The following is a 22,511-nucleotide window of genomic DNA, read 5'->3' on the forward strand; positions in this document are numbered from 1 at the left end:
GTTCCTTAGACAACTCAGATGACAGGAATCCCATGTCAAGGGCTGATTTAGTTCCAATTCACCTTTACCCTAAAGATATAGTCCTTTGGGAACTCTGCTAAAAGCATGTATGTGTGTGTGGAAGGGAGGAGTTTCCTTGTGAGTCTTCTCCTTTTGAGAACCTTGGATTTGATTTTGGCCTCTCTTCCTAGCCCTGAGCAGCTACCTAAAGCACAATTTCACAGTTGTTTCTTCTGTATTGATAAATATGTACACTGTAAAAGCAGCTTTAGGGATTGGCTTCCTTCTCTGTGTTCTTATATTCTCCTAGACTTAGGTCCACTACCGATTAGGTTAGTTCTCTGATACTTTTCAAAAAATTTAAGAAAGGTTCCATCCAGGATTTTTGGTTGAACCCAGCAGGATGGGTCAGAATTACCTAGTCTTCCTTTACCAGAAGACAATGCTTCCAGTAATGCTATGTCTCCTTTAACTTTCATATCATCATGGTATAACTTGGGAGTTATTATTATATGCATATCAAGGAGAAGAAAGCCAGAGGCTTAAAAAAGTTAGGTTGCCTAGCAGTGAATTCATGTGTATATACTCATGGGGTCCTCCGTGCAAGGATGTGCCAGAGAGAGAGGACTGTCCTGGAACTCAAAGAGCTTAGGAACCAATTGGAGAGACAAGGATAAAGAAAAAAGAGGAAAACAACAATACTGGAACAACACAATAATATAAAAAATGTCTCAGGGACAAAAGAGTTGGGCCACAGGAAGGGAATGACAGATAACTTGGGGAGTGGGCCTTTCCTGTAGTGACATGGATTGAAGGAGAGAAAAAACCAATATATAGGACCCAAAGCTTTACGGTCAGGAGCTAGACACATAGCTCTAATTTACATAAGATACATAGTACTTATATACATACTTGTGTACTTAATTGCACTGGATGATATACTCTTTTAAAATTCCTCTTTGCCTCTTGTGTACCAAGAAAGACAATGTCCCCTCCTTCAGCCCTCTTGAAGGGAGCTCTGACGTACATTTAATACCTTGCCTCAAAATCCCCATCATCAATGAAATTAGATGGAAACCCTTATTTGCCATTGTTTCCCTTATTTTCCATTTCTTTTTAAAAATATTTCAATTATCCTGCTTCATTTTCATTACCAACTGCTACTAAACTTCCCTTGGTGACTTCTCCACACATTGTCCTGGGGGGAGTTCTATGGCCAAAGTGAAGTTGGGTGGTACAGCGGAAAGAGCACCCATTGAAAGTCAGACACTGGCATAAGGTCTGTCTGTGTGCCCCAGGATCAGCCCACTAGTCCTATGTAAAGTATGGGAGTTGATAAAGCTCTATGTTTTCTGGGCATCTCTATGAGGCAGCACTGTCCAGCTGAAATACAACGCAATTCCCAATTGTAATATAAAATTTTCCAGTAGCCACATGAAGAAAAGCAAAACCAAAGAGGTTAAATTAATTTTACTAGTATATTTTATAGATGCCAATATATCCAAAACATTATCACTTTAACATGTAATCAATACAAAAAATTAAGCATGTATTTTATACTTACAGTAAATCTCAACTTGGTCTAGTCACATTTTAAGTCCTCAAAAGCCACATGTGGCTAGCGCCTACCATATTGGACAGTGTAGCTATGAGCGATTATCCAAAGGAAATAAAAAATCTAGGCTTGAGCTTTTTTCTCATCAAGAAAAACTGCTGCACTTCACTGTCTCAAATTTTAAAAGAATGACCTTGTAAATCAACTATACTTCAATAAAATTTTTTTTAAAAAGAATAAAAAAATAAAAATAGTGACCTCATTTGCACCAGCAGTAGTGTAGTACTGTTTAGCTTCTTCCCACAGAGGCTAAGGGAATCATGCATATCTTAGCTTTCCTGTAAGCATTTCTTTTTTTTTTTTTTAAAGACAACTCTTTTTTTTTTTTTTTTGCTTGCATTGGATCTTCGTTGCTACATGTGGGATTTCCCTAATTGTGGTGAGCAGGGGCTACTCTTCGTTGCAGTGCATGGGCTTCTCATTGCGGTGGCTTCTCTTGTTGAGGAGCACGGGCTCTAGGCTCGCGCGCTTCAGTAGTCACGGCACGCGGGCTCAGTAGTTATGGCTCATGGGCTTAGTTGCTCCACGGCATGTGGGATCTTCCCAGACCAGGGCTCGAACTCGTGTCCCCTGCGTTGGCAGGTGGATTCTTAACCACTGCACTACCAGGGAAGTCCTCTGTAAGCATTTCTCAAAAATATGAATTAAAGGACATACATACTCTTTTGTATAGAAACAGAAGGCACCCCCCCTCCTCACAAACCTAAATGACAACAAACAAACAATGTAAAATCCAAGTTGCCATCCCTGGCCCTCTCCAAGTTGTCCACACCACTGGAGTGTGTCATAGATGAGACTACTTAGGCTGCCTACTCTCTTGATCTCATATCCAGGCAGAAACTCTACAGGATGGAATTCAAAAGAGAAACCCAAACACAACTGCTCTCATTTGGAACCTAGAGACTGCTGACTTCTACCTTTGATCCTCTTCCCACCTGTGCCCCCTCTATTCAGTTTTCCAGTTGTCTAATGATTCTTATTCACTTTTTGAACCCTAAGTATTTTCAACACTGAAAAAGAGAATACCTGTTTTAAAGTACTGTGACTACACTGTGATGTACTGACAACATACACCATGGATGCCTAGTATGTGCCTTGCACATGGCAGCATGCAATAAAAGGGGCAAATCAGGCATGGGAGAAGCATGAGCCACATCTCAGCCTTGCTACTTTCTGTGTTACCGTGGGAAAGTTACGTATTTCAGTAAAAGTCAAACAGCCTCATCTGTAATAGTTCAACTCAGATGATGAATGTAAAGTACCGGGCACAGAACACACGTAAATTCCCTTTTGCTTCCTTTGAATTATTTGCCTACCTCCTGAGCTCTTTTCAAGCAGGGACCTGTGACAGATACAGATATGCTATATAGATATATAGGTATGCTACCCTTAGACCCTTTACCATTTCTCCACCTCCTGCCTTGCATCCCTATATCTGTGTGCTTGCCTCTAGTGGGCCATACCTGTCACTCTCCTTGATGGACATTTTTTGGGCTGCTAAAACCTCTTTGTCCAGCACTAGCAGAAAGCTGAAAGTGACTAAGGAATACAAAAGTCCAGCTCCCTTTCTTGAGTCTGGACAAACTCTGCGATGTAATTTGCACTCCAAAGCCCCTCACAGGATTAGGCTGAGGCTGGAATGTCACTTAAAATCAGACTCTTGCTTGCTTTCTCCTCCTTCCTTATCCTGTTTCCTTCACCTCCTCACTAGTTTCTTCTGAGAGTTCATCCTTAACAAATCACCAACGCACAAATCTTCATCTCAGTGTCTGACGGAGAACCTGATACCAGGCAAGGCCTCAAATTGTTTTTACATTTGCCTCCCCACACTGGCACTGCAGGTATTCAACATCTTAATTCAAACTGATACTCATGGTGAGCTGCTGTGAGGAAGACCACAAAGGAAGCTGAGAAGCGCCAGGGCTTTACCTAGCGTGGCCAGCTGTTTGAAGTGGAGGCAAGCGCTAGGCTGGCCCAGGAGGTCCAGCCGGTGGTACAGCAGCTTGCTGCTGGGGACAGTGTTGAGGTTCTTCAGTTGTTTGACAGGTATTTCCGGTTGTATCACCACAATACAGAGAATGAAGGAAGTGTCTTGCACCTGGAAAAATCAAGAAAGAAGTTCTAATACAGAAAATGAAAGTTCCAGGGGAAAGCGACTTTGCCCTACATTATTTTCTGCTCTCTCTGTCTTCTACTCCACATAGAAAAACATTTGATGAGTGAAGGAAAGACATGGAGATGGGGTAGTAGAAAATGGCTCTAGCAAAAGATTACATTTTCTAATTTTTATTTTCCTTTCTGATGGAGGGAAATTAATGAATGTAACAGAAAATTATGGAGCTAATGAAGGGATCAGAAAATAGTTCCTTTGAAACAGTACCTACTCCTAGTCCTCTTTTGCTAATTTAAGTTAATGGATACAAGCTGGGACACGGCATAAGAACACAAAACTTATTTCTGTTTGGGTTTGAAATGCATTTTAAAATATACAGTTGGTTTTGAAATGACTGTTCCGAGAATTGACTACTTTAAATGCCAATGATAAATCCATATAACACAGCCCATCCAGAATCTGGTTTACTCATTCTATTCCCAAAGAACGCTTTCTTTGCTCTTGGTTGGAGGTGACTAGGATCTCAGACTCATGAAAAGCGCAAATCCTAGAGCTCCCTTGCAAGGCTGGACTGACTTGTCCTTTCAGACAAGGAAAGGCAAGTGTGCTGTAGCTTGGCCTCATTTACGCTCCTATGTAGAGACAGGAGTACTTTCAAATTCATTTTGCTCCTACTAATGGATGCTTGAATAAAATTTGGTGGGGAAAATGACCACTAATGAGTCAAAAGCCACGTCAAACTACTTAGTTCCAGCTCCTTGACTTAAAAATACAAGAAAGCCAAACTTCTCTAAGTCCATTATATTAAGAGATAAACAGAATCTATTTAAAAGATGGTTTGTAAATAAATGAAAAGAGTGATAACCAGCTAAGTCAGAACTAAAGATGGTCAGAACCAAAGCAGCTCAAAGGATTTACTTAACGATCAAGGAGAAATTTTTTAACTAGGCAGGTTAGAGTTCAGAGTAATGTAGGATTTATGAGGATGGTTGCAGAATCTTTTTAAACACAGGGGAAATTTGCATCTTCCTGGAATTGCTTTCAAGTACCGCTGCCAAGGATATTCAATTAGATTAGCAAACTTAATCCTCTTCCTCCACCCAACAAATTAGAGAGTGACAGAGTGTTCTGAAGTGGCATTTACTACTTCCCCTCTTCCCATCTCACACAGTCATCCTTTGAGTTTGTTTCCTGTGTTGCATGTTCTAAGGAACCAAAAGGCAAAAACTTTACCAGAATGACCAGAATATAGTTTTATAATTGGGTCAATTCTGTAAGAGAGGAAAAAAAAAATTACGCTAAGCATCTAAATGCAACACTTTATAAATAGTTTTTAGCTGGAAAGGAAAACAGATTTCAATACAGGTCTTCTTCTTATTGTGTTCTTAGCGGAAAAAACAGTCTTTGCGATAAAGAGCTATGTATAACATATCTAGAAGAGCTCTCCATGACTGGGGAGTGGTTTTTTTCACTGACTGTCCATGGGATTCATGGTTTGAAGTGAACCGTGACCGTGTAACACAGGAATATTGCAATACCTTCTGATGGTCAATAGTTCCTTCTGTCACAGCATGGAGCCTCATATGCTCAAAGATGGACTGGGGTTACACAGTGACAGAGTAGTAATCTCTTAATACTGCTAACGTAATCTCTCATTTTACCTTTAAATTAATTCAGTGAAAAAATCCACCAGTACCTGCTATATCTACAGATGCTAAGCAGTTTAACCTATTATTATCAGCATAAACTAAATCTATTTAAATTATATTTAGTAGAAGAATCCATTTTATTCCTGAGGACAAGAAGAGTACCTATTTACCCCTCCCTCCAGTGTTACTAAAAAAAGCTTAAAAATACTTATTCTTATTCCTGGGGAACCAGGCAAGCCTTTTTAACTTCAATTTCATTATTTATTACCTCTTTAATTTTTCACTTAATAGTGATGTTCTTAACAATTTCAGAACTCTGAGTAAACTAACACTTCTACCTCAAGTGACTACATGATTATATCCATTTGGCTAAGTAGAGTAGCCAGAATTTACCTGTATGACTGAAGAAAGACCATCTTAAGAAGGTAATACTTCTTTCCAAAATGTTAACACTAGGTTTATTTACGGTACAAAGAAGGTCTTAAAATGCCTCCATTTCCTTCTTTCTCTTTTAATGCCAACAAACACTAATATAGATATTTTCCCAGGATATAACTGCAATTGCTTTCAATCAGGATATACCGTAAGATAATAAGATAAGCAATCTCCAATTTCAAATATAAAAGTATTCTTCAATTCAGAATTCCGGTATCTGGCTCACTCTTTCTGATGTGAAAAATTAAGCAATCAGACGTTATTTAATAATTGTATAATTGTAAAAATAAGGGCAGATGGTGCAATCATTCTCAAAAAAATTCCTGAAAATGAGCTGACTCAGGGAGTTTCAAAATAGGCTTTGACCTTTTCCAAATCTGCATTATCAGTAAAATATCAACAGAATTAGGCTTGTAAACATGTTTCTCAATTGGTTTTATTATTTTGTTTAATTTCATTTCCATTTTCGAAATTACCCTTGCCACACGATGCTTTAAAAACCAAACAGAAAGGTCAGAGGAGAGTCACGTCTGAAGGTGTGTTGGCTACTCCTAATTCCTGTCATTCCTACGCAGACGCTGTACAGAGTTGTTGAATTCTCTGCTTCTACCACTAAGCTGGATGCTCTATGAGGGCAGAGGCAATATCATTCTTCTTTATTCTTCTTGGTTCATAGTCAATGTTCAACAAGCAGTTTTTAAATGAATGAATAAACAGATCCATTTGGAGTCAACAACAGGTAGAACAGCAGATATGGTCCTCCAAGAGAATCTCAAGTATGACTGCATTTTAAGTTTAATGATTAATATTTGATGGTAAAAAAAATCAAAGTCCGCTATTCTTTTAGTCAATTACAGTATTTAGGGCCCCATAATAGCATTATTATGCTATGCTTGGAAGAGGGACTAAAGGACAAAAACATAAGTAAGATGGACAGTGTGTGTCAGATTCTATTTCTCTATGATTCTTCAAGGCCTAGTATCTGAACGAGGCTAGTGAAAGAAAGCTGAAGTGCATGCCACAGGTACGGCTACACTGTCCATCTGCTTGTGGCACGTGGGAATAATCCACATTCTAATCTAAACCTTTCTTTTCCTTGGCATCAACAGAGGACATTTATGGTTTCATATCTCCTTTTCAACTCCCAACTTCCGCAATATGAGTTGAAAATGATAAAAACAAAACTGGACACAATCTAAATGTGTATTAACAGGAGACTGTTAAAAGAAATTTCACCCGTCTATGTAATGCAATACTACAGAGCCATTAAAGTTGTGTGCACACGCACATACACACACAGAGATACATGCCTGTGTGTGAATAGTAATTTTCTGGAAAATGATCAAAGTGGTTACCTCTGGGAGATGGGAGGTAAAAGTCAGGAGGGGAAAGGGCAGAGGTCACTTTTTTAGTTTTTATATGGCTTGATTTATTCATCATGAACAATGACTGGTTTTATAAACAAAAAAGGAAAAAAATATATAAAATTTCTGTGGAATCTCTTCTTTTTTCCAATCACTTTAAAACTGATTAGTAAACTTTGTCAGACCAATGTTCCCTACAATTCCCGTATGAGGAAGAACGCAGCACCCCACAGCTCCTCAGGCAAAGGAGGCTTCCTCTCACTCACCATCTTCCAGGCATAGCTAACGTTGTAGGCCTCCTTTCCAGTTTCTCTCAGCTTGTTTATGTGCCAGGACAGGGATGAGTTCACAGGGACTGCGATAATCTGGCTGCCCAGAGGGAGGCTGCGTTGGCAAACAATGCAATACTTCAGGTAAATGATAAAATGAAGCACTTAATTAAAGGCAGGGAAGATGCTGTGAGTCAATGACCACCTCCTGATTTTGAAAAGCAATGAAGCTCATCACTTTTGAAAGAGATAATGTGAGATTTTCAATTTTGTAAAAGCATTCTGTCAGCTCTGCACCAAAAACATTCCTTACTCTCTACCCTGCCCCCCAGTTGTAATTCTTTCCAGAGACCAACTTGTCTCAAATCACTCAGTCATTAATTTACAACCAATGAGCACAAAGACCCATTTCTCTATAGGTTACCATCTGCCAAAATAATGTAACACGGTGGGAAAAAATCCAATCTGTTCCTTATTTCAAGAGAAAACGTTGTATATGATTGTGCTGTCAACTTGGAATGGACGCTACTTTGCCAAGCTATTTTTTGGCATGCTCTGGAGCTGGTCCTCAACTTAACCCTCTTATTTTGCCAAAATTTTTCCACTTGATATAACTGGAGCATTTTAAAAAACGAGATAAGATATATCTGATTTTACAACTAAAGGCAACATGAACATAAGAATTTGATTTACAAGACATTTCCCCCAAATAATAGTTCTGAGAGATCTTACCTGTTTTACAAAGTAAACAAAATTTTGGCTACGATCCTTATATTAAAAATTACACTTTTGATACCATTAAAATAATTTGTACACTTGTTTTATATCCTATTATAAACACTCGTATTTGACCTCAATGGATCCTATTCTCAGAGAAAAACAAAATACTACGACCCTCATCTTTTCCTTACCTTAGGATATTTTGCCGAACCAACTCAAATTTGGGGATATTTTCATAATGGATGATATCAGTATGAAGGGGGGGTTCCGATAGTAAATATGGCCTGGTAAGAGATGGGTGCATAAGGGTATACCCTGAAATAAGAAAACAAAAATGCATGCTATGAGAAACATGTCGTAGGAAGTACTGATTCTGATAAAAGTGCCCAGCACAAGTTTGAAACACGGGATACTCTGGGATGGCTGCCCGACACTCAATTTCTCAGTCTGTAACTCACCAGTCCAATAAAAAACTGAACTTATTTTATGTGTTCTTGCATGAAACTCCGGAAGTGTAGCAAGACACCTTAAATTATCGGACATCTGCCTCATCAAGAGTATTTCTGAGGTGCTGGTCATTTGGTTTTCGTTTCATAAAATATTCTAATCTATCACATAAACTTTAATGCCAGTAAATGTAAAGAAAACAATATAGACCAAAAAAGGATCCAAAGGATCACATTCTATGTGTCATTCAATCCTCAAGTCTAATTTCCTGATGTTACAAAATAACCGTTACCTATCTCTCAACACAACACAGAAACAAATGCATAATTTTTAGATTCATTCTGCCATCGTTGAGGTGTTATATGAAATGTGAGTAGTCCTAGTCACACAGTTTTTCTACAAATACAATCATTTTCCTACTTTGTTAGTATCAGAATGTCTAGATGATTTTCTCCAAGATGCTAAAGAAATCATTCTTTCCTATGATTAGATTTTAGCAAATTACCTTTGTCATCTATGAGAAAAGTATAGGAAGCCAAAGAATCTTGGTAATACGTCACATCTTCAAGGATGTAAGCCAAGTTCACATCCACTCCTACAATTCCCAGAAGGAGGTTTCCAAAATAACAGGGTTTGCTCACAGTCATTATCAAACCTGTGGGTTAAAAACAAAAAATATTCAAAGGATGGCAGAAAAGGCACCGAACAAAGGCTGGCGCTGTACTCTAGGGAACTGTGGAGGCTACTATCAGACGTCTCAATTTGCTCTGAAGAAAAGTTTTCCGTGTGATACAGTAACCAAGCACTGCCTTTGCAGACAGCATAAGGGAGTTAGTGAGGAAAATAGACTCTTTTGGGGGTTCAGATATCTTAGTTAACTTAAATGGAGGGAATCTGTATATTTTGCACTATTTTTTCACCTAAAAAGATATGCTATTCCAGATCAGTGAAAGACATCAGCAACACTTAATACACATCATTCTGCTTCCTGAAGTGAGGATGATTCAGTTGAACTTGAAAGACCACTGGACAAAGAATCTAAAATTCTGGGTTCTAGCCCAGCTGTGCCCCTTATGTATCATACATGTGACACTGGACATAACTTTGAGCCTTGGCCTTCATGTCTGTTTAAAGGACACAGTAGTGACTGCCTTACTAATTTCTAGGGGTTGTTAAATGAAAGAGATTACGGATAAAGGAAAGCTTAGAAGGTACTATATTTTATTGATGAATCCTATCAAAAAACAGGAAGATGATGAGAAAAAAAAACCTAGAAAGGTACAGAATCTTATTATCTGACCACTTAGAAGGAGACACTAAAGTTCTAGGAATGTATTTCTAGTCACTTGGGCCAGGAGTTGGTAAATTTTATGTAAAGGGTCAGATAGTAGATATTTTAAGCATTGTGAGCCATATATTCTCTGTTGCATATGCTTTTTTGTTTCTTTTCCAACAAAGCTTTAAATGTATAAAAACCATTCTTAGCTCACAGGCCATAGAAAAACAATAGGCTAATTAGGGAAAGGGAAAAGCCAAGGGGAGGAAGATGTACAGAAGGAGAGGGCATGAATAACGGTCAGTGTGTGGCCTCAAGCCCCAGGCCAGCTGGGCTGTCCTTCCAGTTCTGCTGCTGGGCTGGGCAAGTTGTTCCACCTCTCTGAATGCATCATTTTACGTAACACATGGGGAGCTGAGACAAAGTGATCTCTAGGACCCCAGCAATTCTATAACCCTATGGCTCTAAGTGAAACTTAGAACAAAAAGATGGATCGTTTCTCTCCATCTTGCTCTTGTATTTTCCTGCACTTGATGACTCGTCCATGCTTTTGCAGCACATTAGAAAGCCTTTCTTCTATCAACACCAGGAAGGGGATTTGGATCTCTGAAGTCTTCTACAGAGAGAATCATGTCTGATGTCCACTCGAAGTATTACTGAGTTGTTGTGATTGCAAAGGCCAATTAAATGCATCACTTGGTAGGAAGAAGTGGACGCAACACTGAAAAACCTTGTGAAAAGTTATGCCCTGTTACAGGATAAGTAAGTTCGGGGATGTACAGACAGGGACTATAGTTAACAATACAGTATTGCATATTTGAAAGTTGCTGAGAGTAGATCTTAAAAGTTCTCAACACAAGAAACACATTATTACTATGTGAGGTGGTTGGTATTAACTAAGCTTACTGGGGTCATTATTCTGCAATATATACATATATCAAATCATTATGTTGTACACCTAAAACTAATGCTATGTTGTATGTCAATTACATCTCAATAAGACAAGAAAAAATAAAAGTTATGCAATGTGTGCCTATTATAATTTCAAAAGCATTCTTTAAGTAGTCAACATTTAGAATGCTATCTATGGTTTTAAAACATTTTAAAAATAATAAGTAACTAAGAAGGTTTTAAAAATGCATTTTGGAGGAGGTTTTTACTCAGGTATCCCTGGACAAAGGGGTTACAAGTGATGCGAGCAGTGCTGTGAGGGTCAGCAGGGAGACAGAGGTCACAGTCTGCACACCACATTCCCCTGGGTTTTGGTCTAAGATTAAAGCCATTTTCATAGAGTAGTAAAGTACAACAGAAATACTCGGAGACCACATGCTCACTTCAAAATTCTATTCTCCTCTGGACACACTGAGAGCAAGCCTGATAAAAGAAACGCAGTCTTACTTCTCAATTAGCAATTTCGACAGAAGACTCTTTATCCCATTGTGGTAAATAAAGTATGCTAAGCTCTTCCTACACTTAATGAAATACCCATACGCCCTCCCTACTTTAATTTAAAGCACACAGACTTGCATTTTAAAAGAAATATGTCCAGTAACTGATATTTGAATCTGTGGAGGTTTTGAATTAGAGCCACGTAAACCTGAGTTTCCCTAGACTCAGGGTCCCCTTGTCATGGAGCTAGAGGAGGTGTCACCCAGTAATTCTAGGGACTGAAGATACAAAGATGAAAATGACACACTCAGGTAAGGGAATGCAGCAGACCTGTAAACCAATCACTGAAACTCACTGCATAGGAGTCATAAAACAGGCCCTAAGGACTACACTTGGGAAAGCAGCTTTGCACATAATTTAATTTAATTTAAAGCATTCATGGCAGCTCTCTGGATGGTAGAGTAAATTTCAGAAAAGGTCCTACTCTGCCTGATACCACTAATGGTAAGAGAATTTGACAGCATAATCCTCTGTGCTTGTACAGGACTCAGTTTCTACATCTGTCTCAGTTCCTTTCACACAGAATTATCATGATTCATTGATCTGTTTTTCTCTTATCAGATTAAAATGCTTGTTGAGGGTGAGATACGTGCCTTGCCCATCACTGCCTGACACAATGCTTGACAGGCACTCAGTGACGCTGGTTAACACATTAAGGTCACTCGCATTTAAGACTTGACATTTCCCTACAAAAGGAAATAACTTTATCTAAAGATGGGAGTTTCTATTCTATACACATCTGTTGGCCCTGCCAGAACTAGGAAGGATAAAAAAAATTGAGGTTAGCAGTAGTTACCATATTTCTTCCTTATAGAAAGAACATGTCTACCTACTTTCTAGAAAACACAGTCTCTATAAGGCTTATTACTTTTTATACATGAGTTTTCTCTGAATATCTATTTGTGAAAATTCCTAGTTAATGGAACATAAAAACAAGATCTCATATGGTGATGCTGTCTGTCTAGTCATTAGCTGCCTCTTCAACCTTCTCTATCAAGAAAGAAGAGAGGGAAGGATGTGGGGGGAAAAAGATAAGCAAGAATATGAGGAGGAAAAGAAAAAAGCTGTATTTTTAGTGAGCACATACTGTTGGCTTGGCATTGTTCTAGATGCTTTACATATACTAGTGCATTTCATCTTCACAACTACTTTGATGGAAATATGATTTTTTCTACTTTAAATTTATTTATTTTTGGCTGTGTTGGGTCTTCGTTTCCGTGCGAGGGCTTTCTCTAGTTGTGGCAAGCGGGGGCCACTCTTCATCGCGGTGCGTGGGCCTCTCACTATCGCGGCCTCTCTTGTTGTGGAGCACAGGGCTCCAGACGCGCAGGCTCAGTAGTTGTGGCTCACGGGCTTAGTTGCTCCGCGGCATGTGGGATCTTCCCAGACCAGGGCTCGAACCCGTGTCCCCTGCATCGGTAGGCAGACTCTCAACCACAGCGCCACCAGGGAAGCCCCGATTTTTTCTACTTTAAAGACCAAAAGTTTAATCATGTGAAGATGAAACACTTTACCCAACATCGTATTATGGGTAACTTGTGACATCAGGATAGTGATAACAACAATAGTAATAACAACACAAGTAAAATAATAAATAAATAAACAGCAGCCATCATTATTGAGAGGTATGCTGGGCAGTAATATAATCTTATAAACCTAATGACTCAAAGACTATTACATGAAAGATGTCATTACGTTTTGAACAGATAACCAGATGTGAATTAACAAGATTAAATACATTACCAAGGACAACAGCTAAGTGGTAGAGTGGGATTTGAAATCCTCTCCATGTCAAGCCTGTATCTATTTGACAGACATTGTGTTGCCTTGTCTTTGAGGCCGAATTCCAAGCACTTCTGACTTTTATTTACCATCTGCTATGCAAAGTTACTCTTTAGTTCCAAAATCCCTAACCTTTAGATATTGGGAAATCCTCACAAAGCTTCCGTAGTAGATGTACCCGTTATGTTGATTGAGGCTAGGGCAATGAGTTAAAAATAGGCCTGGGGATTTCTGCTCTAGAATACAGTGCTAACTGGACCAATGGCAGGAGGCTACACAATCCTCTGACCAGAGAAAGTGATGCCCACTCCCTTGCCTGCCCACACTCCCTAATGCTCACATGGTAAGTATTGAACAACATTTAAAAGCTACTGTTTGACTCCTGTCCATTTCTTTCCCCCTTCCTTTAGTAGGAAGTTTTCTCCAAACTCACCATCTCCCATCTCATCAGAGAAGGGGAGGCTAAAGACAGCTTCATCAATCATCCGGTTGGGAAGGTTGGTATAGAACCTGCCAACTGTGGTCTCCAGGTTACTCAGCTGGTTCAGCACCATCATGCTGCCCTTAATCACAGGCAAGGCTGTCCGGTCCAGCACGCCATACTTCCCTGAGTTCTGTTCAGCAAGATCTCTCAGAAAAGCCAGCTCTTTCAAACCAGTCACCCCATCTAAAATAAAAAGCCAAGGGAAGACAATGTAAAACAAAACAGTGGATATTCATATAATAACTCTGCCATTTAGATCTAATAAGGGTCTGGACGAGGTCTTGCAATGCCAAGGGGGTCTTTGCAGAGACAGTGTGGACTCAGGACACAGATACCAGTTCCTGCTGATGAACAAAGCTGGAGGCGTGATCTTTCCTCAAATAGTCAAGAGGGCAAAGGAATTCTTCAAAAGGCAATGATGAAAAACACATGAGTAAATAAAGGAACCCCATCCAGCAAGGATGTTCTTCCCTTAAAGTTTAATTATAAAATTTAAATTATTGTTCTGCATTTAATATTTGAAAGCAAAAGTAATGATTAACAAGTTTGCATTTAATTTAAATTAGTAGATGAAGTTGTAAGAGTTTTAAAGGATAGAGGTTTACCATCTCATTTCTTACCTCTTTGCCTATTAAACACTTGCCAAAGTCTCATGCGACTAAATGAAAGAATTATGGATTGTATTGAGTGGTGTCTCCAAACGCTGTTTCTTTAAGCTCATTTTAATTACAAATGTTTTCATGCTTTATATTGTTAGGATAATACTGGATTTGATTTATTTAGTATACTTTTTTTATGTTTAGAGTTTTAAATTTTTTGTAAAAGATTCAGGCATACTGGGCTGAATTGTTCTACAACATCTGTAATCTATAGCACAAAAATAAATTTAATAAACCTTTTTTAAAATTTTGGTTTGCTATTGTTGGAACACAGTCAAAAGGATTAGTAACTGGTCCCATATGGGTACCATTGTAAACAAATTCAAATGATTTCAGTCACTACTGAGATTCTACCAATGAGTTTTAAAAAGGTTTTGCCTCATGTTCTTGAACTGCTTAGTCATTAAAAAAATCTGAAGAGTTCATGGTTCACCTACCTTAAGTGACTTTATCATTTCTAAATAGGAAGTATATATACTTCTAGCCTTGTAAGTCCATTTCTAAAGTCACGGCAAGATCTAATGGATATAATTTCTTTCTTCACACGCTGTATGTAAATAATTTGGATTTTGCTCCACTCAGACAATGCTAAAGAGTAGTCTGCATCAGATTATTGTTGCCTTTGCTTGACACAGAATTCACATGGGAGGTGAGTGGTAAACGACACTTACCTCCCATGTCTGGGAGTAAAAGACAACACAAGATGTGATCGATCCCTGATCTTACACCCTTGATAAACTCACAGGGGCGAATGATAAAAGGAGACAACTTCAAGGCAATAAACACATTTCCTTTCTTTGTCATGCACTGCACAGCTCTTTCAAAATGTACAAGAAAAGTAACAAACAGGAACATCTACTAGACAAAGAAGCACACTAAAGGATATCAAAGATTGGGTTACTTTATATCACTCCATTTTTTAATGTCATTCCATCATGAAATGTTATGCAGGGGTGGCAGTAGAGTCAGTAGGGTGGCAGACTGGATTATTCTATCATCAATGTGGTCATGCTGGAAACTACATTTCCCACAATCCCCTTTCTTCTATGCTTCCAGGTTAAAGGTGGCCAAAAGTGAAGTGTTGTTAAGATTTAAGAGGTGAAGAGAGAGATGTTAAGAGACAGACATAGAGGAACCAGAATGTTCCAGTCCGTCCCACTCTTCTGTTCTGTGTTCAGTTCCCTTTCCCAGCTGCTGGCATACTCACCAAGCACAACCCCACTCCAGATGCTTCACTGAGAATTCACAGGGGTAGCAGCCATGAAAAGCCAACAACCTCTCATAGACTTCTACACCAGACCTCCCAAGCAGTCTTCTGTGTTCCTAGCCTCCAGAAATCCCTGCAAGTTCCAACTTGTTCACCCAGACCAGAGCTGGTTAATAACCTTTGAGTTGTCATTTCCTCTTTTTGCATCTTTACTCTTCCAGTTTCCCCCCATAATTGTGTACACTCTTCTTTTTTTAATTGGAGTATAGTTGATTTACAATATTGTGCTGGTTTCAGGGGTACAGCAAAGTGATTCAGTTATATACATATATATTTTTCAGATTATTTTCCATTATAATGAATATAGTTCCCTGTGTTATACAGTAAATCCTTGTTGCTTATCTATTTTATGTATAGTAGTTTCTATTTGTTAATCCCATACTCCTAATTTATCCCTCCCCCCCAAGCCCCTTCCCCTTTGGTGTGTTTTCTATGTTTGTGAGTCTGTTTCTGTTTTACATATAGATATGTATTATATATATAATACATAATATATATGTATAATTTTGTATTTTTTAAGATTCTACACATAAGTGATCTCATATTTGTCTTTCTTTGTCTGACTACTTCACTTAGTATAATATTCTCTAGGTTCATCCATGTTGCTGCAAATGACAATATTTCATTCTTTTTTATGGCTGAGAAATATTCCATTGTATATATACACCAAACCTTTTTTTTCTTTTAAACATCTTTATTGGAGTATAATTGCTTTACAATGGTGCGTTAGTTTCTGCTGTATAACAAAGTGAATCAGCTATACATATACATATATCCCCATATCTCTTCCCTCTTGCGTCTCCCTCCCACCCTCCCTATCCCACCCCTCTAGGTGGTCACAAAGCACCGAGCTGATCTCCCTGTGCTATGCAGCTGCTTCCCACTAGCTAGCTCTTTTACATTTGGTAGTGTATATATGTCCATGCCACTCTCTCACTTCGTCCCAGCTTACCCTTCCCCCTCTCTATGTCCTCAAGTCCATTCTCTACGTCTGCGTCTTTATTCCTGTCCTGCCCCTAGGTTCTTCAGAACCTTTTTTTTTTTTTTTTTTTTTAGATTCCATGTATATTACACCACATCTTCTTAAACTAATCACCTGTTGATGGGCACTTGGGTTGTTTCCATGTCTTGGCTATTATAAATAGCGCTGCTATGAACATTGGGGTGCATGTATCTTCGTGAATTAGAGTTTTTGTCTTTTCCAGATACACACCTAGGGGTGGGATTGCTAGATCATATGGTAGCACAAGTCTTAGTTTTTTAAGGAACTTCCATATTGTTTTCCACAGTGGCTGTACCAATTTACATTCCCACCAACAGTATACACTCTTATTCTGATAATAAATTTGTTGTACCAAAATTTTCATAGTGGCTCTCCTTCCCTATTTGAATTGACAGAGTTAAGGGAATGTGTCAACCCTCGTGAACAATGTTCAGAGATATCTCTCAGAGAGGTGGAAAACTTGCAATGAGGACATATTTCAGGCTAGATTAAGGGGGAGAAAGAGAAAAGATGAGAATAGTTAGAGGGAAGTAACCAGAAGTTTCAAAGAATGGAATTATCAGGGGCACAGCAAGAGCACAAGATACTCCAGTGGGAAGATGTAGGTACAGTGAAGAGATGGGTGACAGCAAGAAAATTTCTTTACTCAGTATCTGCCTGGGAAGACCTTCAAATTGAATGGAAAAGACATGATCACTTCCTTTTATGTTTCCTTACTCCTGTACTATTGCATTTAATTCATCTGCCTTGTCTGTCTTCTTCACTGGGTCAAGGGCTTCCTGAAGACAGAGATTTTGTGTACTACAGCTCTAGGACCTCAGTGCACTATGTTGTATATGGCACATGCTCGATAAACACAACATATCTTGTATATTTATTATCACAGCAATCCTATGAAGACTTTGTTCTTTTCATTTTACAGATAAAACTGAGGCCCTCAAGAGATTAAGTAATTTGCCATAAGCCACATGGCTAGCAAATGGAGACTGAAACTGAGAACCTCTAGACACCATCCCCTGTGTTCCTCCAGGTGTATGCAGTCCACAAAAATATCTGCAAAAAAATCATGCTGGCCAAAACACAGATTCCCGGACCCCATCTAAGAGGGTCTGAGTATAAATTTGTACATACCGCCTGGGAGTCTGCATTTAAAAAATGAGTCTCTAATATATCCTTATCCCATTAAAATATGAGAACCAGTGTCCCTAAAGCCACCTGGTTCTGCATGGAAATCTGAAAGTGGATAGGGGAGATAAAAGCCCATAGGTGGGAAGGGCTGCTGGATCAAGACATGCTCTCTTAAAAGCAAGAGAGTGGGGCCACTTTGAACACTGAGGAAAAGGGACCCAAAGAAGAGGACGAAGAGCTGTGTATTAACAGGTGGGAGGGACATGACACAGCAGAGAGGCTGGAAAATTGGGCTTTCATCACACTGGAGGATGGTTAAATTGCTGAAGGAAAAATAATGAGTATTTCCTCAGATTTGCTAGTTTACTAAACCCTCTCACATACTGTCTGATTTAATAGCAACACAATCAACCTTAATGAGCACCTAGCAAGTGCCTGGCACCATCCTGGGTGCCTACCGTATGTCGGGGTTCACAATAACCCTGTCAAGTAGATAATTCTCATCTCCAATGACACAGCTAAGGAAGGGGAGGTGAAGAAAGTGTCACAAGAGGCTCCAGGTAGTGATTCCGCAGGGAAATGTGATATTCACAGTCCTGGTTATACAGAAGAATCTAGGTCAGTACTTCAGCTTCCTGCTCTTAAATCAATGAGATAAGTTAATAACCTCTATGCAGTATCAAAATCCAAGAATATGAGGAGAAGTGAAAAAAATGGAGCTGTACAGAATCTTGTGCAAGACCACATAACTGGTGACGGTTTAGAAATGAGCAGCTGGCCGGAGAGAGAGAGATGTAGAGACAGGGACATCCTAACACCCTGAGTACCCATGGGAGGTAGAGAAAGACAGGCTTGGGAAGGAATCTGCTTCTTATGCCCTTCATCAAAGCACCCTGTGATGGTTCTTCGTTATTTCTTTTGAAAGCAGCATGCACTTAGACAGAACTTTCATCTGAAAGAAAAGAATCTCGAAACACTACCTACCGTTCATGAGGGCGTAGGTGAGAATCATTACGGAGTTGTTTAGAAAGCTATTTTCTTCACTGATGACACGGAGAGTCGCCTTTTTATCTTCTTCTGAAGAGTCCTTTGATGTAATGCCAGCAGACAGGTAAATGATGACCATGTCTGTATCTAAACAAAAACATGCAAACTGAATGTTACATCAGAGTCTGGCTAAAGGCAGCTACTCAGTTTCTCTTTCACTGGGCTTTCCTGCCTTGAGGACCTGCCTGGTCCACCGTTCCTACTCCCGCCCGTCTGATGCCGGGCTTTTGTCTTCTTGCCTCCGCTGCTCTTTCATCCTGCCCGTGGTGGGCCACGAGGCCTCATTTACCCAGTGTCAGGTAAGGAGATGTTCCTAATGAGTTTACCAGATCGAAGAAGGTGTGTTCCTTTAGGCATCTACAGTTGTGGTAATTTAGCCATCCTAAAGGGACATCTTTCCTGCCTTCTGAAATGGAGGATTCAGAACCTGATTTACCTTTTCCTTAGTGTCTCAGGGTCTTCCCCAGGAACACACATTTTTTGGGGAACTAGGCTTTACCAAAAAAAATTATTTATTTTTGTTTGGCTCCGCTGGGTCTTAGTTGCAGCACACGGACTCTTTGTTGCTGCATGAGGGATCTTCATTGAGGTACGTGGGATCTTTAGTTGCGGCATGCAGGTTCTTTTAGTTGTGGCATGTGGGATCTAGTTCCCTGACCAGAAATCGAACCCAGGCCCCCTGCACTGGTAGCGTGGAGTCTTAACCACTGGACCACCAGGAAAGTCCCAGGACTAGGCTTTAAAATGGTGGTTCTGCCAAGGACTCCTGAGACATGTAAGGTTATCTGTCTCTATGCCAGGTAGTGCCAAAAACATTTTTGTTTTAAAACTCACCAGTGTAGGAAAGCAATAAAAGCATGGACATAGGAGCCCGGTTGCTTGTGTTCACATCCCAGCTGTGCCACTTTCAAGCTGTGTCTGGGTTGTTTCAGGCAGATTTCCTAACCTTTCTACACCTAAATGTCCTTATCTACAACAACATGGGGATAATGACAGTATTTATTTCACAGGGTTGCTGTGAGGATCAACTGGTTAATTTAAGAGTGAAAGCCAGACTTCCCTGGTGGCACAGTGGTTAAGAATCTGCCTGCTAATGCAGGGGCCACAGGTTCGATCCTTGGTCCGGGAAGATCCCATGTGCCACGGAGCAACTAAGCCCGCGAGCCACAACTACTGAGCCCGCATGCTGCAACTACTGAGCCCGCAGGCTGCAACTACTGAGGCCCATGCACCTCGAGCCTGTGCTCCACAAGAGAAGCCACTGCAATGAGAAGCCCGTGCACCACAACAAAGAGTAGTCCCCGCTCGCTGCAACTAGAGAAAGCCCGCACGCAGCCAAAAAATAAATAAATAAAAAAAATTAAATGTAAAAAAAAAAAAAGAACATTAAAAAAAAAGGGTCAATTATAGTTTCAAAAAAGAGTGAAAGCCAAAGGGTGATGGTAAATAGAGGATAAAAGAGAAAAGAAAGAAACCTCAACACAAACAAAACAAAAACGAAACCCTCACATTGGCCTGAAGTAGCACCTATGACTCTAGAGTAAATTGACTCTCCAACCAGGGCTAATGATTGGGAAGTCATTTTAGCTCAGGGTGAAAACTTCTTTCAAGTGGATTTACTCAAAAATAAAAGTGGTGCATTTCCTACCACTAAAGATGCAGAGGCTGAATGATGGCTTTAATGGAGGAAGGGAAGTAAGCCAGCTGGATTTTTATACTGTCTTTTTAATCTGAGATTCGCTGATTCAATATCTATTTTTAAGACAACCTACACAGACGTTTACCTTTTTATTGAGAAATAATGATTGATATGCTATATGCTTAATTCTTCAGGTTTTTATGGTTGTCATTTATCTGAGATTGCTTTATAGTTACTGGGGTAGGCAACCTCCAGGTTGGTCCCCCAATGATTTCACTTCCTGATATTCACATCCCTGTGTGGTCTCCCTTTGAATGTGGACTAGATTTAATGACCGGCTTCTTGTGAACCGAATGCAGCAGAGGTCACAGGGTGTCAAGAGATGGATTAGGTTACAGAAAGACAGTGGCTTCCACCTGTGTGCTCTCTCTCAGGGAAGCCAGAGAGCATGTTGTGAGCTATCCCATGGAGAGGCAAGGTACTGAGGCCTTCAGAATCGAATCTGCCAGCAACCATGTCAGTGAACTTAGAAGCAGACCTTTCTCAAGTTGAACTATGAGATGACAGCAGCTGTGGACAACAGTTTAACTGCAACCTCATGAGATACCTTTAGCCAGAGGCACCCAACCATGCTGTGCCCAGATTCCTGACCTACAGACACTGAGATAATAAATGTTTATTGCTTTAAGCCAGTGAGTGTTGGGTAATTTATTACCCAGGAATAGATAATTTAAAAAATTATCCTAACAATTATGAGGGTACAATGACAGAATTTTCTTCCGTTTGTAAATTTCCATTTTAGACACTGCAACATCCTTTATTATGCAGAATTGAATAATTACTACTAAGACTTAATATATAAGCAAGTCTTAAAGCTAATTTTGATGCTTGAACAATTCTCTAATAAATATTAACTGCAAATTTAAATTACATATTTTTTCATCAGAAATTAAGATATGAAAGCTGATGTATAAAAATATCATAAGCTAGGGAATATCCCTGTCTTAAACTAGATGTCAATCTTTTTCCAGTATTGAAAATACAGTCCTGTAAATTATTTTTTTTAGGATGCTAAACAGCTCACTTAAGCTTCAGACTGGAAAATACTACTTGACCCTAGCAGGTAGAATACAGATATACCATGAAGCTAACAAACCATCGCCCTGTGTTTTGTCATTTATGTGTGATAAATTCCTGGACACCTGCAAGACTGACCTAAAATGAACTCTTGAATTTTCTTACTTGGCTTTATGATTCTGGATAAAACACGCCGTCACTGAGAGCTGGTTTTAGGCACAGGTCCACAACTGGAGAACCAGAAGGGCCTGCAGCCTGCAGCTCCTTTAGTCGCCAAGCGTATTTTCTTTCCGTCCCGACAATAAGACATACACTCTGCAAGCATCCTCACTGTCTCTGCCCAGCCACTGACTCTACTCCTGCCCTATCCTTAGGCAAAATTGAGTTATTTTTCTATTTTTAGGTATCAGACCTGCCAAATTTGGTCTGATTTATTTTTTTACTTGCTAGGATATCCCCTCTCTAGTCGCTCATGGGAACATTAAGCCTTGTGATTAGTAATGTTAGGGATGAGTAATTATAGGGACTTGGGGCAGGGCAAAGCATAGCATGTACCTGGAAGAAAATGCAACCCTCTCCATTTGACAAGTCCCTGTCTAAGCCACTAGCATTCCTTGGGGTCAGTATCAAAGCGGGGAGAACAACTCAAATTTGGGCTTTGCCCATGCCATTAGATTCCCACTCCCAGCCATCTTATTCCTTCTGCTACAAAATGACCCTCCCCAACCAGTTATCCCCCAGACAAACCCAGAACAAACAATCCAAATGTGTCAATGGTATCAGTTACAGATCTACCATGGGATTGAGAAAGAGTCAGCACTGGATAAAAGTTTTAGATTTTCTGATTAGTACAAAGCAAATTAGGACAAAGCCACCATGATATATGCCATGTGGCTTCTGTTCATAGGACCACCAATGTGGGGCAGATACCTTTCTGTCATTCACAGACTAATCCTTACAATAACCCTACAGGGTAGACTCATTGGAATAATCCTATCCCACTGCCTTCAAACAGTGCCAGGTATACAGTAGATGCTAAATAATTGCCTGTGGAGTGAACACAAGTAATGATGTAGAGTACAAGCTCC

At 39.7% G+C, this 22,511-nt stretch overlaps 1 protein-coding gene across 5 annotated transcripts in view; it reads right to left on the bottom strand.

The window, feature by feature from the left end:
- The window catches only part of CACHD1 (cache domain containing 1), a 234,240-nt gene that overhangs the window by 51,220 nt on the left and 160,509 nt on the right, over nucleotides 1-22,511 (bottom strand). For all 5 annotated transcript variants that reach the window (XR_016395079.1, XM_089921448.1, XM_089921438.1 and 2 more), the window contains exons 8-13: nucleotides 18,645-18,794; nucleotides 13,553-13,786; nucleotides 9,118-9,267; nucleotides 8,357-8,480; nucleotides 7,443-7,560; nucleotides 3,545-3,713 (exon numbers count right to left, since the gene is read on the bottom strand). Coding sequence is in view for 4 of the 5 variants with exons in the window: in XM_089921448.1 (XP_089777574.1) it covers nucleotides 3,545-3,713; nucleotides 7,443-7,560; nucleotides 8,357-8,480; nucleotides 9,118-9,267; nucleotides 13,553-13,786; nucleotides 18,645-18,794 (945 nt within the window). In the remaining variant the exon portion in view is untranslated. The remainder of the gene's footprint in view (nucleotides 1-3,544; nucleotides 3,714-7,442; nucleotides 7,561-8,356; nucleotides 8,481-9,117; nucleotides 9,268-13,552; nucleotides 13,787-18,644; nucleotides 18,795-22,511) is intronic.

This window comes from Delphinapterus leucas, chromosome 1 (genome assembly GCF_059928025.1).
Source record: "Delphinapterus leucas isolate spDelLeu-1000000601 "Yukka" chromosome 1, BTC_Dleu_Yukka2, whole genome shotgun sequence".
NCBI classification, from domain to species: Eukaryota; Metazoa; Chordata; class Mammalia; order Artiodactyla; family Monodontidae; genus Delphinapterus; species Delphinapterus leucas.